At 35.9% G+C, this 13,969-nt stretch overlaps 1 protein-coding gene across 1 annotated transcript in view; it reads left to right on the top strand.

Annotated features, from left to right (window-relative positions):
- Window positions 1–1,011: 1,011 nt before the first annotated feature.
- Window positions 1,012–13,969, top strand: part of CFAP58 (cilia and flagella associated protein 58) — a 94,033-nt gene continuing 81,075 nt past the window's right edge. The window contains exons 1-6 of the mRNA XM_063307801.1: window positions 1,012–1,017; window positions 1,564–1,866; window positions 4,474–4,622; window positions 5,961–6,117; window positions 9,193–9,387; window positions 11,272–11,409. Of these exons, the coding sequence (XP_063163871.1) occupies window positions 1,012–1,017; window positions 1,564–1,866; window positions 4,474–4,622; window positions 5,961–6,117; window positions 9,193–9,387; window positions 11,272–11,409 (948 nt within the window). The remainder of the gene's footprint in view (window positions 1,018–1,563; window positions 1,867–4,473; window positions 4,623–5,960; window positions 6,118–9,192; window positions 9,388–11,271; window positions 11,410–13,969) is intronic.

Below are 13,969 nucleotides of genomic sequence, written 5' to 3' on the forward strand. Positions count from 1 at the left end.
CTAAATTCTTCTTTTTTCATCATAGTAATGCTTTTGTTGTATACATTTGTGACTTTTCTTTAACTATGCTACATTCTTTCATATTATCCTTCCACTTTGGTTAGAGTGCAAAATGTTTAAAAGTGGTTTAGAGCAGTGGCATGTGCATGGGGGAGCAAAAGAGTCATGATGGTGGTTTCAGCAGTGTGATCAAAGCCTGTCCCCTTTGTATGTACGTGTAACAATGCACATACAAAAGGGGCAGGGCTTTGATTATGCTGATGCAACCACCATCTTGACTTTTTTGATGCCCCCTGTGGCCATACTGGTTTAGAAATGCAACTGTTTTTGACTCTCTTGTTCTGTATTAAGTCTACTAGACCTTCCTCATTCAGTTAATTATTTTACAGCTTCCCTCTTTCTTGTTCTTTCCTTTGTTATTACTCTATTGTTTATTTTTCTTCCTAAAGCCCTGTCTCTTCTCCTCCCTCTCTGGCTCAAAATTCAGTCTTCTGTTGTAAATATTGTTTTAATCCAGTGTATCCCTTCCTTCATTTCTCCATTCTTTTCCCCCCACTTACTCCATACTTTTTTCCCACTTACTTCATCTGATTTGATGCTCTTTCTACAGGGATTTCTTTAGAAGAACCCATTTTCTTTTGTTTTCTGCAGCAACTGTTTTATGCACTGTGTTACAAACCTCCTTCTGGCGCTCATTTAGCTTCACCCCTTTATTAATTTGAAATGTTCTCAGTCTTTGCTTTTTGATACTCTGGGCAAATCTGGGGACTATAAACCATGTTTTATGGGCTGAATAACTGGCTTTGGCATGAATTCAGTCTGGAAAAATAAAACAGAAGCAACCTTACTACTTTCCTTAGCCCACAGAAAACTTTACTTCACCTTGATTTCCTCATATTTCTCTGTCACCAAGTAGGTTATCATAAACAGAGACTACCATTAAACTTCAAGCTTTAAGAATAAAAATAGTTTTATAGTCAGGTTATTGTGGGCCATACGCTCAGTGGAGATATGAAGGTACAATATGAACACATTTTTTCCATATGTAAAATTATAAGATTAAAATAAAAAAGAGGGAAGAATGAAGAAGAATTTATTCAGGACATAGAGGAGAATGAGGTGATCATTAGGATCAACTTTGCCTTATTTAAGAACAAACAAACCTTACTAGAACTATGAAGTTAAGGGTATTGACAGAGCTGGAATATTATTTACGTTTAGAGTAATGTATGTATCGCTGTGTGTTTACCTTACATTAACTGTTGAAGTAATTATTTAGTAAGAAGAGGAGCTTCATGAAATGTATGGTTTTGTATACCTAGATAAACAGATGATATAAACATTTAGATTTAAAACATATGTGCCTATTAATAGGATATTTTACTTAATTGTAGAATTTTATGTATATGCTGAAATGATTCAGAATATTTATCTAAAGGCAAAAGTTTAAGATAAAATAAAGTGAAGAACAGGAGTAGAACAGAGTTTCCATAATCACAGAGGATTCATAATCCCTAATATGTCACCATCTAGGTCAAGATACTTTTGGCTAGTATTTGATAGTCTTGCTTTCCGCTCATACAGGAAAGGTATGATAAGCCTGCAATAGAAGAAAATGTCTTTGAAGCTTTGGAGAAAGACTTCCAAGAAGTCATCAGTGAACTTACAGGAGATCAAAGCCTGGAGAAATTTCGTGTGGAATACGAGAAGCTCCATGCAGTGCTAAAAAAGTCCTATGAGAATGAAAAGCGTCTCATGGCAAAATGCAGGGAATTGAATGCAGAGATTGTGGTGAATTCAGCTAAAGTGGCTACTGCTCTAAAGCTCTCTCAGGATGATCAGACAACGATAGCATCACTGAAAAGGGTAAAGTGATCAAACATGATTTGTAATCTTGATAAACAAATATATGATAAATGGTGAGAACAAATTTGTAAAATATATTGCCGTGATTTTGGATTCTGCTAAAATGATGTAATCTAATAATTTATATTGGAATTGAGATCACCTTACTGATCTCAGCTCATGAATCTCAACTGAATATTTAATTGTTATATTATGTCTAAGAGAATGTAGATATTAAAGTCGGAGCAATAATTTGCAGAGCTCTATTCACTTCAAAGCACTATTGTTTTGGTTCTGTAGTCCAGAAAATAGTCTCTGTTGTGATTCTCAAGCAATGGGATCGACCATTGTTTAGATGTCTGAAATGGATGAAATTCCAGGAAAAAGTCAGAAAGCATTCTCTGCATTAGCTGTGATTTGAATATGTTGCATCTCCTCAGATTTATCATTCCCCACTAGCTTTGACTTTGATCTTAGATCCATTAGTCCAATCTGATATAGGAAAAAACTGCCTGGGAAGAACTTCATTGTAAATATATTTTCCTGAACTTGGCTCTAAGAGTTATAGATGGTCTTCCTAGTTAATTTTCTGAGGCCAGTGTTAGATCACAGGTAGTCCTCATTGAACAACCACTCGTCCAGCGACCATTCAAAGTTACAATGGTGCTGAACGAGGGGGACTTATGACTGGTCATCGTAGTTCTGGCTGTTGCAGCATCCCACGGTCATGTGATCGCCATTTGCAATCTTCACTGCCGGATTCTGACAAGCAAAGTCAGTGGGGAAGCTGGCAGGAAGTCACAGATGATGATCACATGACCATGGGATGCTGTGACTGTGTGGAATTCACCTAACGATGGCAACTGGGACTGCTACAACTGCGGTCATAAGTTAGCTTAGTCACGTGACATCGTGCTTTATGACAACATTGCTTAGTGACGGGGTTGCCAGTCCTAATTACCATCATTAAGTGAGAGCTACCATGATAATTCTTCCTGGCATTTGGCCTGGGTGCTGGATGAACCTGCCTGTAATAGTTTGAGATTGAACGATTGTGAGTCAGCCTTGGTCATGCCATGCTTTTTTTGTATTATTTTTCATCTTGTTGATCTATGTTTTTGAACTGAATCCTACATCCAGAGTTGCAACTTGACCAAACAACCGACAACTAAACAACCAACCAACAACCAAATTAACTGAACAAACAATGTTCAGAAGTAGGCTGTACAAAACTACACATGAGAATCAGGATATCAATTCACAGAATCCGCTACTGATATTGGGTTAAAGAGGATCAACAACAGGGGCACTTCAAATAAGGATTCTGCATTCAAAAAATTACCACTGATGTGAAGATTTATGGAGCTGTGCTGGACCACTGTTGATTTCATTTGTGAAGCATCCAGAAGATACTGTAAACACAGTAGATTCCCCCAAACCCTGCATCCTCACTATTTGCAGATTCCAAACAAGTTTGGTATGGTGTTCAACTCTCAGGAGTGCCTTTGATCTGTTTTTCCTCTGCCCAAATTAGATAGCAGCTGACAATTGAAAACATTCAACCAATCAGCATGATCAGTCACTGTTTACCTCTTCCCACTTCCTGAGGACTTTCAACGATCCATTAATGAACCTCAGAAAAAATTAGGCTTTATTTCACCATGGCATCATTATAACAAAACTTGTGAACTGTTTTATCCTTTTATCTTGTTAGCCAGCAAGCCCCCCCTTTTTTTTATTTTTAAGTGGTATTCTCAAAGTGCTTTCCCTCAAGGTGGACTGTGAAATGGAGTTGTGAGGCATAGTAGGCAATGTAGCATAAGGTCATAAATACAGGATGACCTTGTTTTCAACTGTCTCTGAAGCAGAGCAAAAAACGAATAAAAAAGAAAAATATAGAAAGAAAAAACATTCCTGGTTGTAGTCAGTTGGTGAGGAAGCAGGGTTTCTGGGATTTAGTGGTATGTTGCTGCTGTGTTATTGCTGGCATCCTTTGTTAGCCAACCCTGTGTGCAGCTGCTGAGGTGTATTAAAATCTTTGCTTAGTATAGCCCATAGTTTTTATCTATCTGTCTATCCCTCCATCCATTTACCTATACCTAAAAGCTATCTGAAGTTTGTAGTGGCATTACTTGCCTAATATTTCAATTCTTTATTGTTTTACTGTATGTATGGACCACCAGTTCCTGCTTATTCATGGTGGTTTACAAATGTATAACATTCATAAAAATAACGCTCATAATAACTGTTGCCTTTTCCACTCAACACACGGAAGAGAGAAATTGTCATCTTTTCCCCACCCATCTTTTTGTCAGAACAGCATGAACACAGTACAAATAATTTAAAAGGAAAGCTTTAAAAATACAAGAATAAAAATTTTGGAAAAAAATATCAGTGCCATTTTCATAATACGTTCCAATGAATTTTAGGGAAAACTTGGAGCCTGACATAAATTAAAAATGAAAAAAAAAGTTAGAAAAGTTCCTAGTATGGAATGTTGAATAGTATTGCTACTACTATAATTGTTACGGAAATCTAAATATGAAATAAGATGGAAGTTAAAGAATTGTTGCTAATTTTAAATTAAATACTGTATGCTATATATCTGTTATTGTCTAACACCAATAGGAGATTGAAAAGGCCTGGAAAATGGTAGATACAGCATATGAGAAAGAACAGAGAGCAAAAGAAACCATCATGTCTCTTAAGGAGGAAATCTTGAATTTAACTAAATTAGTAGAACAAGGATCTGGATTATCATTGGGTCAAGAGCACAAGTAAGTTGGGTCTGTGAGAGATTGGAAAAGATTATTATCCATCATGTCTTATTCTTACAAAGGCTATATGTATTAATGTATGCATATTATTTTGTAAAATTGTGCTCTTGTTTTAGATTTGTGTATTCAAAACTCTATGTTTGCATCCTTAGACTGGATAATGGTTTGCATGTTAAACCTGTTTGTAAATAAATAGGGGCTGACATGTTAAATAGCCAATAATCAAAATCTTGCTCCATAAAGAAAAGAAGTGCATTACTGAGAATGTAGACTAGAACTTTTACTATGCCTTGCCCAGACACTGGAATTCAAATCTAAGCAGCTGTGTACTCACTTCATATGTACATAAAATGGAAACTGCTCACAGCAAGATGCTAACTATCCTCATTTCCCAGCCCTTTGGTATTGCTGCCACAACACAGTGCAGAAGAACAATATCAATCCATTCTGAGCAAAGTGGAGGCATTTTCCACCAACAGGTTATTAACTCCATACAGTTTGTAATACTGTACTATGCGTGTGTGCTAACCTGCTGTACTGTGGAGTAACCTGCTGGACAGAATTGGAAGAGATTAACTCCTTGCTTTTTTTATCAGCCAAACGTAGCTTTTTCACTTGTTTTATCCATACTGATCTGGCATCAAAAGTAGGATCTTTAGACAACAGGGGTCTTTTCATTGTGACTACTTTGGATTAGGAGGCAGTCTGAAAGGAATTGAAGCCAACTGGGAGCCTGCTATCTTTTCCTTCTAATGACAAGGTTGAACTATTCAATTATTACCCACCTCTATCACTTCAGTAGTGTCCCCTTAGTAATGTTATCTCCTCTCCTCATTCTTCAGACATATTCTTCACATTGTAAAAGCTATACAAGCACTTTCTCAGTCTTATCCTACCTTCTTTGAGCAAGTAGAAAAATATCCACTCTCCCAGCCTCCTAATTGGCTACTAAAGGCCTTTTAGAAGTCTATCTTGCTACCCAGGTGAATAGTCGGCCAGTAGGATCAGAGAATAGAAAATGAATTAAATCAGGAAGTTCAGCAGTTTGTAATGAACACCCAAGGATTCTAGCAGCCAGTCTATTACAGAGGAAGGAGGCTCAGATTGTAAATCAAGCATCAAATAGTAAGCATATCTCTGGATGACAGTCTTCATTATTTGAAGTGGCTACAAGCTATTCCTTGTACAATGTGGGTGTTTTTAGTAACTGTAACACATATATAATTTAATTAACAATTTTGGGGGGCTAATCAAAGTGGAGTAATATACCAACAAATTATGTTAAATAGTTATTTTCCAAGAAACCTCAACTCAGAACAGAGATTTGTTTTCTTCCAGCTTGCGGGAGTTGTTAAAATTTAAGGAAGAAGTAACAAAAGAGAGAGACCAGCTTTTGGCCGAGGTTGTAAAGTTACGTGACAATGTAACTAATATGTCAGATCAACAGCAAGAGTCAGAAAAGACAAAAGTTGAAGCAGAATCTACTATTGCTCAGGTCCGTGTAATGCTCTGTATTGTTGTCATTGTTGCCTTGACTAGGATGCTATTCTATCTTTGCATTTTATGTCTATTAGCTCATAACTGTTGCTTCATTTTCCTTCTTTTTTTAGCAACTTTGTGGGAGGATGTCAGGAACAGGGTGATGCCTTTACTTTTTTCTACCAGTTTCTATGAATAGTTTGTTTTTTATAAGACCCTTCCTTTTTGGCCAGTTATGCAGTAACCTGAGAAATCTTCTTTTATCATATTTCAAATCTCTGTTTGAATAGCTCCACATTCTTTAGATTTCCATTCTACCATTATGATCTTCAATAATTTGTTTTGTTTTCCCATTACCATTATTCTCCAGCCAGAAATTTCTGTGTGAGGTACAAGTTAATTTGAGTTGTCTTTTCCTAATGCACACAATTTTTCTCATACTTCTCAATTTTTCTTTAGTCAGTATCATGGAGTCTTTGGCTTCATCATGGAGTTTAATGCTTGGATGTACATCAGCTCATACACACCCGCACATATTCCATTGGTGAACATCTTTCACTCATTATCAGGCTTTTTAAGGAGTACAGTGATTTGCAAAAGAGAAGATTGAAGAGAAGATTGAAAAGCACACCTGTTTCATGAATTCAGTTGGATTCATTGCCCCACCATGGTCCTTCTGAACAGTATGCTTTTCCTGAAGGAAATTTGTGTGTGAACATACCAAGAAAGGAGGTAGCAAGTAGTGGATTTCTGCAGATAGACTGTATGCCTCTTCCTCCTGGAAACCATTATTGTTTGTTATAATTTAGATACATAATCCATGTAAATAACTCTTTATTGAAACAGAGAAAATAATTCTCTATCCTGATAGATTTTACAATTTATAAGACAGACACAAGGAAAACAGTGGGGGTGGGGGTTGAAATGAGCTCTGGGGGAGGCTTGCTTAAAAGGAGGAGAATGAAAAAGGCAAGTTCATGTCCCTTCCCATTCTGGTTAATTTCTACTCTGGTTTTCAAGGAGAATACTAAGGTGGAAATCATCTGGATTTTGTTATTTTTTTCCCAAGTACTCACAAAACTGCTTGAAGTTTATAAATATCTGCCAATTCTAGTTGGATCTGTGTGGTGAAAAGGCTGATGACATTTCATAGAAATGTCTGGTTCTGGACTTTCAGGGAAGAAATGGCGAACTGAAGATGGTTCCACTAGAAGTGGAGCCAATGACCGTGTGGAATAAAGAGCCGATGAGTAGGCCAGCTCTTTGTAATTCCTCTCCGGACAAGGAGAGGACTTGAGATCACCCACAAGTGCTCCATACAGTTGCTCCTCATGAGGAGACTGCAAGACAGTGGTCTCCACCAGGTTTAATGCTCTGTGAGACAAGGGAATAGTCATCTTGCTCAAATCATGGCGCCTTTCAAAGGACACTGGATTCACATACTTCCTTTTCTAATCACTTTTAGAAATTGCTTGTTAACTGCTTTTCAGCTATTAGGAACCTTTGGATTTATAAGTCTGAAAACACTGGGTGACTTTCTTTCAATCTTTAGCAAAAGAAGTTTTAAATACAACTTTAAGGATTAAAAAAAAATTTTTTTTTTGGAATAAGCAGGAAAAGGTTAGAACTTTGATTTTGGAAAGTTACAAATGGGCTATGGGTCCAGATGGATCTGCAATAAGATTTTGGAATTAATTTTAAGAATCCTTCACATGGGAAAATGCTTTTGTTTTGAATTCTTTTAAAAAAAATGATAGGATGGGACTTGGAAGGTTGGACACTAGAGGGAACTAGAAGGAACTAAAGATTACAATTAAAGAAGAAGAACACTTAAATTTGACTTACTACTACAGAACGGAACAAAATATTTTAACATTGGACATATTGAAGGGTATTTTTGAACAATGGACCCAGAAGTTAATTTTAAGAGTGCTGCCTTTATAGATAGACTGTGTTTAAAAGATGTTAATGGAAGAGGAACAAGTTTCACTGGACAAGACTGAGACTGATCTGAAAGTAGATGTAAAAATGAGAGGCTACAGGAATGATATGGAAAAAGATGCTACACTGGACATACAAAAGAAACTAGCTGATGTTGTAATAAGCAAAAGGGATATACAAATAACAAATCAAGAGACTGACCTGGATATTTTTCCTATATTGGATTTATAAAAGAAGTTTGTTAAAGCTTTGAAGAATTTTGTGAGAAGGGACAAGAAATCAAATTCTAGGACATTATTTGAAGGGAGTAAAGATCAAGATCGTTAAAAGTAAAAGGAAGGAATATAAGTTTATTTGATCAAAGTTAAAATATATGTGTCTCTGGTAACCGTTAATGGACATTTTCTGATCAGGACTAAAATGATGAGGTTTTAAGGATTTGTTTATCGATATGAGATGGGATATGGGAAGAAGAGATCATTTGTTTTATTTTAAGAGAAGGTGATAAGTTACTAAAATGTTTTTACTTATTGTGATGAAGGGGGGAGTCATTTCCTTATATATTTCTTTTCTTTTTCTTTACTATATTCTTATTTTTTTCATTTTTTTCTATTTTCTGCACCTTCTATTTTCTTTTTTCTTTTAGCTTGTATTAGTTTTTTTTCATTGTAATTGTAACTTTTAATAAAATTACTATTTTAAAAAAGAAATGTCTGCTTCTGCATTCCCAGTCTCAGAATATAACTCTAATATTCTAATTATTTAATTTTTTCCCCTTAAATTTCTGTCAAGTAAAATTTATTTGGCAAAACTGTTCTTGAAACAGTTTAGTCATGCATTCCTTGCTCTTCCTCTGTCATTTAATCTTTCCCACCATTTTTCATGTTAAGCCTTAGCTTCATTTTCCTTGACCCAGTTTTGCAAATATTGGTTTACATTTTCTACCAGTATCCTGGTAATTTCTAATACACTATAAAATTCCCAACATATTTAAAAAGAAAATGTTTTAATGATAGAAATAGTACGTCTAGTTAAGATATTTTTAACAGGTCAATATAGCATGAAAACAATCCAGTATCAACGTTGTCAGCGATTCCTCTAACTACAGGAGAGAGTAATCTCGTAATTTTTGTGTTTGGTGCTGTTATAGCTCCATCAGGAAATCCAGATGCGTCAAAATGAGGCTTCACGGGAGGCACGAAAGAAAGAAAAAATGGAAAGAGAACTGAAACAACTTCAGAATGAATTAGAATACAAAGTGGCTGATATAAAGACAATGCAGCAGGGTTTAAACAAGAGTAAGGAGGAGCTCCTGAGATGTGAACAGCAGTTGAAGGAACAAAAGGTATTCTTACGGGTTCTCATTAACACACGTTAAGTTCTTAGACCAAGACCACATTTGAAACATAATAGGCGTTTCTAACTTCAGAAAACAATTAAATCATGGATGGAAACCATTCACTTTCTAGAACTCCAGAAATTTCAGTACTTCCATTTGTGTTCACCCAGGGTAGTTTTAGCATATGATAATGGTGAAAAAAATCAGCTGAAAATGCTGCTCCCCTTGTAAGTGGACAATATTGCCAGAGCTCAAGATGTTTTTTTTTAAATAAAATATAATTTCCTAGTATTTTTCTGCCCCAGACTTAAAATTATCTTCTGAAATTTGTTGATTTTTTTCAGGCCATTTCCCCTGATGCTGCAAAAACCTTAGAGAAGCAATTTTAGTCAGCAGCAAAAGAACTTTGGTAATTGTAACATATTTCTTCTTGGAGGAAAACTCTTTTGGAAATTTCATGAGTCATGCAGATGATAAAGAAAATTATTGATTCAGTAGAATGTTTCAGTAAAACCAAACATTAACTTCAGTTTATTTTCAGGAAAGAAAATTTGACTCATTGCAGAATGATATGCCTGATAAGTTTAGTGCAAGGATCTATTTATAAATTCTGGGTAGTATTAGTAAGCCAGTTTTGATACAGTTGTTTTCAGGCCCTGAGTGACACTATCTTCCCTACGCTATCGCACTGCTCTGCATCCAAACTGTACTGTGCATAGTGATTTTCAATTTAAAATAGTGATGCTTGACCATCCAAATTCTTTCCTCACAAAAATTCAAGTTCTTAATTAAAGATATGCAAAGCAAAAGACAGAACCACGTGCCAGGCGAATATATTTGTTTTATTTAACAAATCTTTTATATTTGTTTTAAACAAACACAGTCTGAACTGTTTTTTTAAACTGTGATCATTTAAATTAAGTATTTTCATATTTCTCTAGCAGAATGGAAAATAGTATGTTACACTTTCTAATTATTTACTATTATTTTGTATTTTAATACGATGTTGATGTGTAAGCCCAGAGAATATGCATATCCAATTATATTCATAATCATATTAAAGTTTCAGGGCAAAAAAATGCTATTTTCAGTAAAGTTGGATTAATGATGGGAGAAAAACTAGGAACGTGAGTACCATAAAATATATAAATTGCTTTGCTGAGTCAAATAAATGCCCATTTAACTCTAGCATCCTGTTTTTCCCTGTTGCTTAAAAAATTGCCTATAAAAATCCCAAGATAAAATACGAGGGCAATAATTGTGAAAATGTTTTCCCCCACCTCAGCAGCCAAGATTTGATCCAATAGGTAGTGTTAAGCCATTCTGACTAGTAACTTACCATGGCCCTATCCCTAATAGTTTTCTAGGCCTGTTTTAAACATTTGTGGCCATTATCATGTGTTAAAATTCCTGATTACCTGCAGTCCTAAATGGGTATGATGTAATTGTACCTGGGACCTTTTTTGGCAATGGTGAGATGGGTCCTCTACTACTGAGCAATGGACCTTCTTCATTAATGTAGGATTTCATAGCTAAAATTCATAGCTCCTTTTAAATACTGATGATTAAAATCATTTGGCTCTCCTGCTCATTTATAATTACAGGAAATGAACACTGTGTCTCCCAGATGGGAAACAGTCATTAAAATATTTATCTTCCAGCTTCAAGGGAGGCTAGTAAAGATCCTAGAAAAAGGATTATACCCACAGTGTTACTTGTTAGAAATGCACTTCCCCCAACAACTGTCAAGCAATTATCACATATCTCATCTATTAGATTACTAATATGGTAATAAGTAGCATGTAATAACCAGAAGAAAACCGAGTTTACTGAGAAGATGCAATAATCTGATTATAAACCAATTAACTGCTTTGTGCCATAATTTTACAGATTCTGAATGAAAGAGTTACAAAAGAACTGGAACAATCTACAACAAGAAATGCCAAGCTTCAGCTAGAGAATGAGCAACATAGCTTAGCCATAGAACAACTAATGCAGGAGAATCAGCAGAAAACCACTGAATTGAGAGTAAGTGCAGGGTGTTATCCAGAATAATCCCAATTCTGAAATTATAACCCAGTATGTATTATTAGTATTTGCAGTTCATATATTTCAATATTTGATCTTTGGTACTAGTATTTTTTTGATAAAATTCAAAGGCTAGAAAAACAGTATTTGTCAAGTGAGAGTGAGGGAAAGTGTTTCTTCTTTCCCTCGCCTGTAGCTGCTGTTTACACAACCAAGAAAGATGAATTCACACAATTAATATGTCTATTTGACCCTGAATATAAGAATGTATAAGAATTGATTGCATAACACTGCATACTATTTTCCATAACTTGATCTTCTAGTTACTGTCTCCTTTCTATCCCGTGTGGTTCCCTAACCTTTTGTTGTTTTTATTTGGTACTTGTTTGTTTGTTTGTTTGTTGGCATCAGAAATATTCCTGCTTGACAAAAATAGGGCAATCTTTTCCCAGAATAAGAACTCAAGATACTACCATTCATCAGTAGTATCTTATCTAATCTAACCAGGAACATATCTTTAGTTACAACAGACTGTATACTTAGAAAAAGAGTACAAATAAGCAGCAGTTTATTAAGGTTTACTAAAATGTGAACTAAAGAGTGAAAGCAATTTGTTGTTTAGGGGCCGTATTGATTAAAATAATGAAAACAAGTTACTATAGTTATATGAAAAGATTTATCTAATGTAGTATAACATACGGATTTGGTTTCAAAGCTATCAGTGTTATTTTCTGATCTATTTTGCTATATAGACCTAGAAAAAGATTATTGCAAGGTGAATAAAACCATATTATACTTTTTGAGGTATGAACAGAGATTAATGGTATTTGATTGGTTAATAAATTAATTAGGACATTGTGTTCAAATGGGCAAGAGCCCACATTATTCTTACCCAGTCTATTGCTCTGCAGATATAGAACCACAGGGTTGGAAGAGGCCATTTATTTATTTATTTTCTCAAATTTATACTACCGCCCATCTCCCCGCAAAGAGGGACTCTGAGCAGTTTACAATAAGTTAGTCAATTAAAAATTAAAAACAATAATCATAATAAAACATAAAATATAATACAATACAATATAAAAATGAAAATAAAAGATAAAAAAATCAGATGGCTACAAAAGATCGTAAACACAGGGGGAGCACTCTAAGGTGCCAGCCATCCCCAAGAATGACTACCCACCTCCCCACCCCAGGCACTGTGGCAGAGCCAGGTCTTCAGGGACTTCCAGAAGGTCAGAAGGGATTGGACTAGCCTGACCTCCAGTGACAAAATTTTCTAGAGGGCCGGTGCCACTGCAGAGAGGGCCCACTTCCTGGTTCCCACAAAACAGAGTTCTTTAACTGACAGAATCTGTAACATGCCCTCTCTGCATGATTGAGTGGGACGTTTAGACCAATCAATCCAACCTCCTGTTCAGGGCAGGTAACCAAATTAAAGCATTCCTGACAGATGTGCTAGAAAATGGATGTATTTTTGGTCATTTGACTATTAATGTATCTTATGGCAAGAAAGAAAAGAGAAGAAAATCTGGCTGACCTGTTGGTAGGATATACAAGGGGAGCGGGATGAAATTGTAGAGAACTGTTGATCTGCACACCGGCTTCTTTTCAGCTGACATGATGATGTTTATTTGTTTGAATTTTGGGGGGAAAAAACCCTAAATAACCTTTTCTGGTTGATTGGTTGGTGCGTGTAAAGTGGGCAAGGGATCAGATTGAAAGGAGAATCCAGAGGCTCCAATCTTGTTCCACCACACATTATAGAGAATGATTCATGATCGTTTTCCTGCTGGTAGGTCTGCTTGGTGGGAAGGAAAAGAAAGCTGAGAAATCCACCAATTGCTGCCGTGAAACTATCCCACAATAAATCTATAAGGACAGCACTACTCTTCAGTCTCCTTGCTGAGGCATAGTAAAGATTGGCTATGGGGGTAGTGCAAAGTATGTTGACATACTTCCTGTTGACTCAAGTGATGGAGCAAGTCCCACTCCCTCTTTGCACTGAAGATGTTGCCTAGTCTGGCAATGAAACGTCTGCAAGAAAACAACAAGGACTCCACAGTATGCATGTTAACACAGCCATGAGGAAGCAATTTGTAATCAACTACCATTCTAAGATCTTTTTTACAAGTACTGTTTTCAAGTTGGAATCCATCATGCTTGTCTGTACATTTATTTTTTCTTCCCTAAGCGAAGACATTTGCCTTTGTTTTTGTTAAATTTGATTATTATTTTCAACCCACTTTTTAATTTATCAAGATTGCATTGAACTGTATTTCACAGTCTAGGATACTAGCTATTCAACCCAGGAAAACATGTTTAAGTTAAGGTGCTGACAGCATGCTTAGGCCTGCCTGAAGCACCTTGTTTCATCTGTTAATGTCCCCTTAGATGAAACATTTTAAGGAGGTGCTGAAAGGTGTAGCATGCACATATACAGACCTCTTCAGCTTTGGATCTGAAATGCAGCGTATCCCTACTGACAATGTATTTAGGGGACAATAGGATGGGGAAGTTGTGGATATTTAATCAGACATATGATAGACTCATGTATACA

This window comes from Candoia aspera, chromosome 6 (genome assembly GCF_035149785.1).
Source record: "Candoia aspera isolate rCanAsp1 chromosome 6, rCanAsp1.hap2, whole genome shotgun sequence".
NCBI classification, from domain to species: Eukaryota; Metazoa; Chordata; class Lepidosauria; order Squamata; family Boidae; genus Candoia; species Candoia aspera.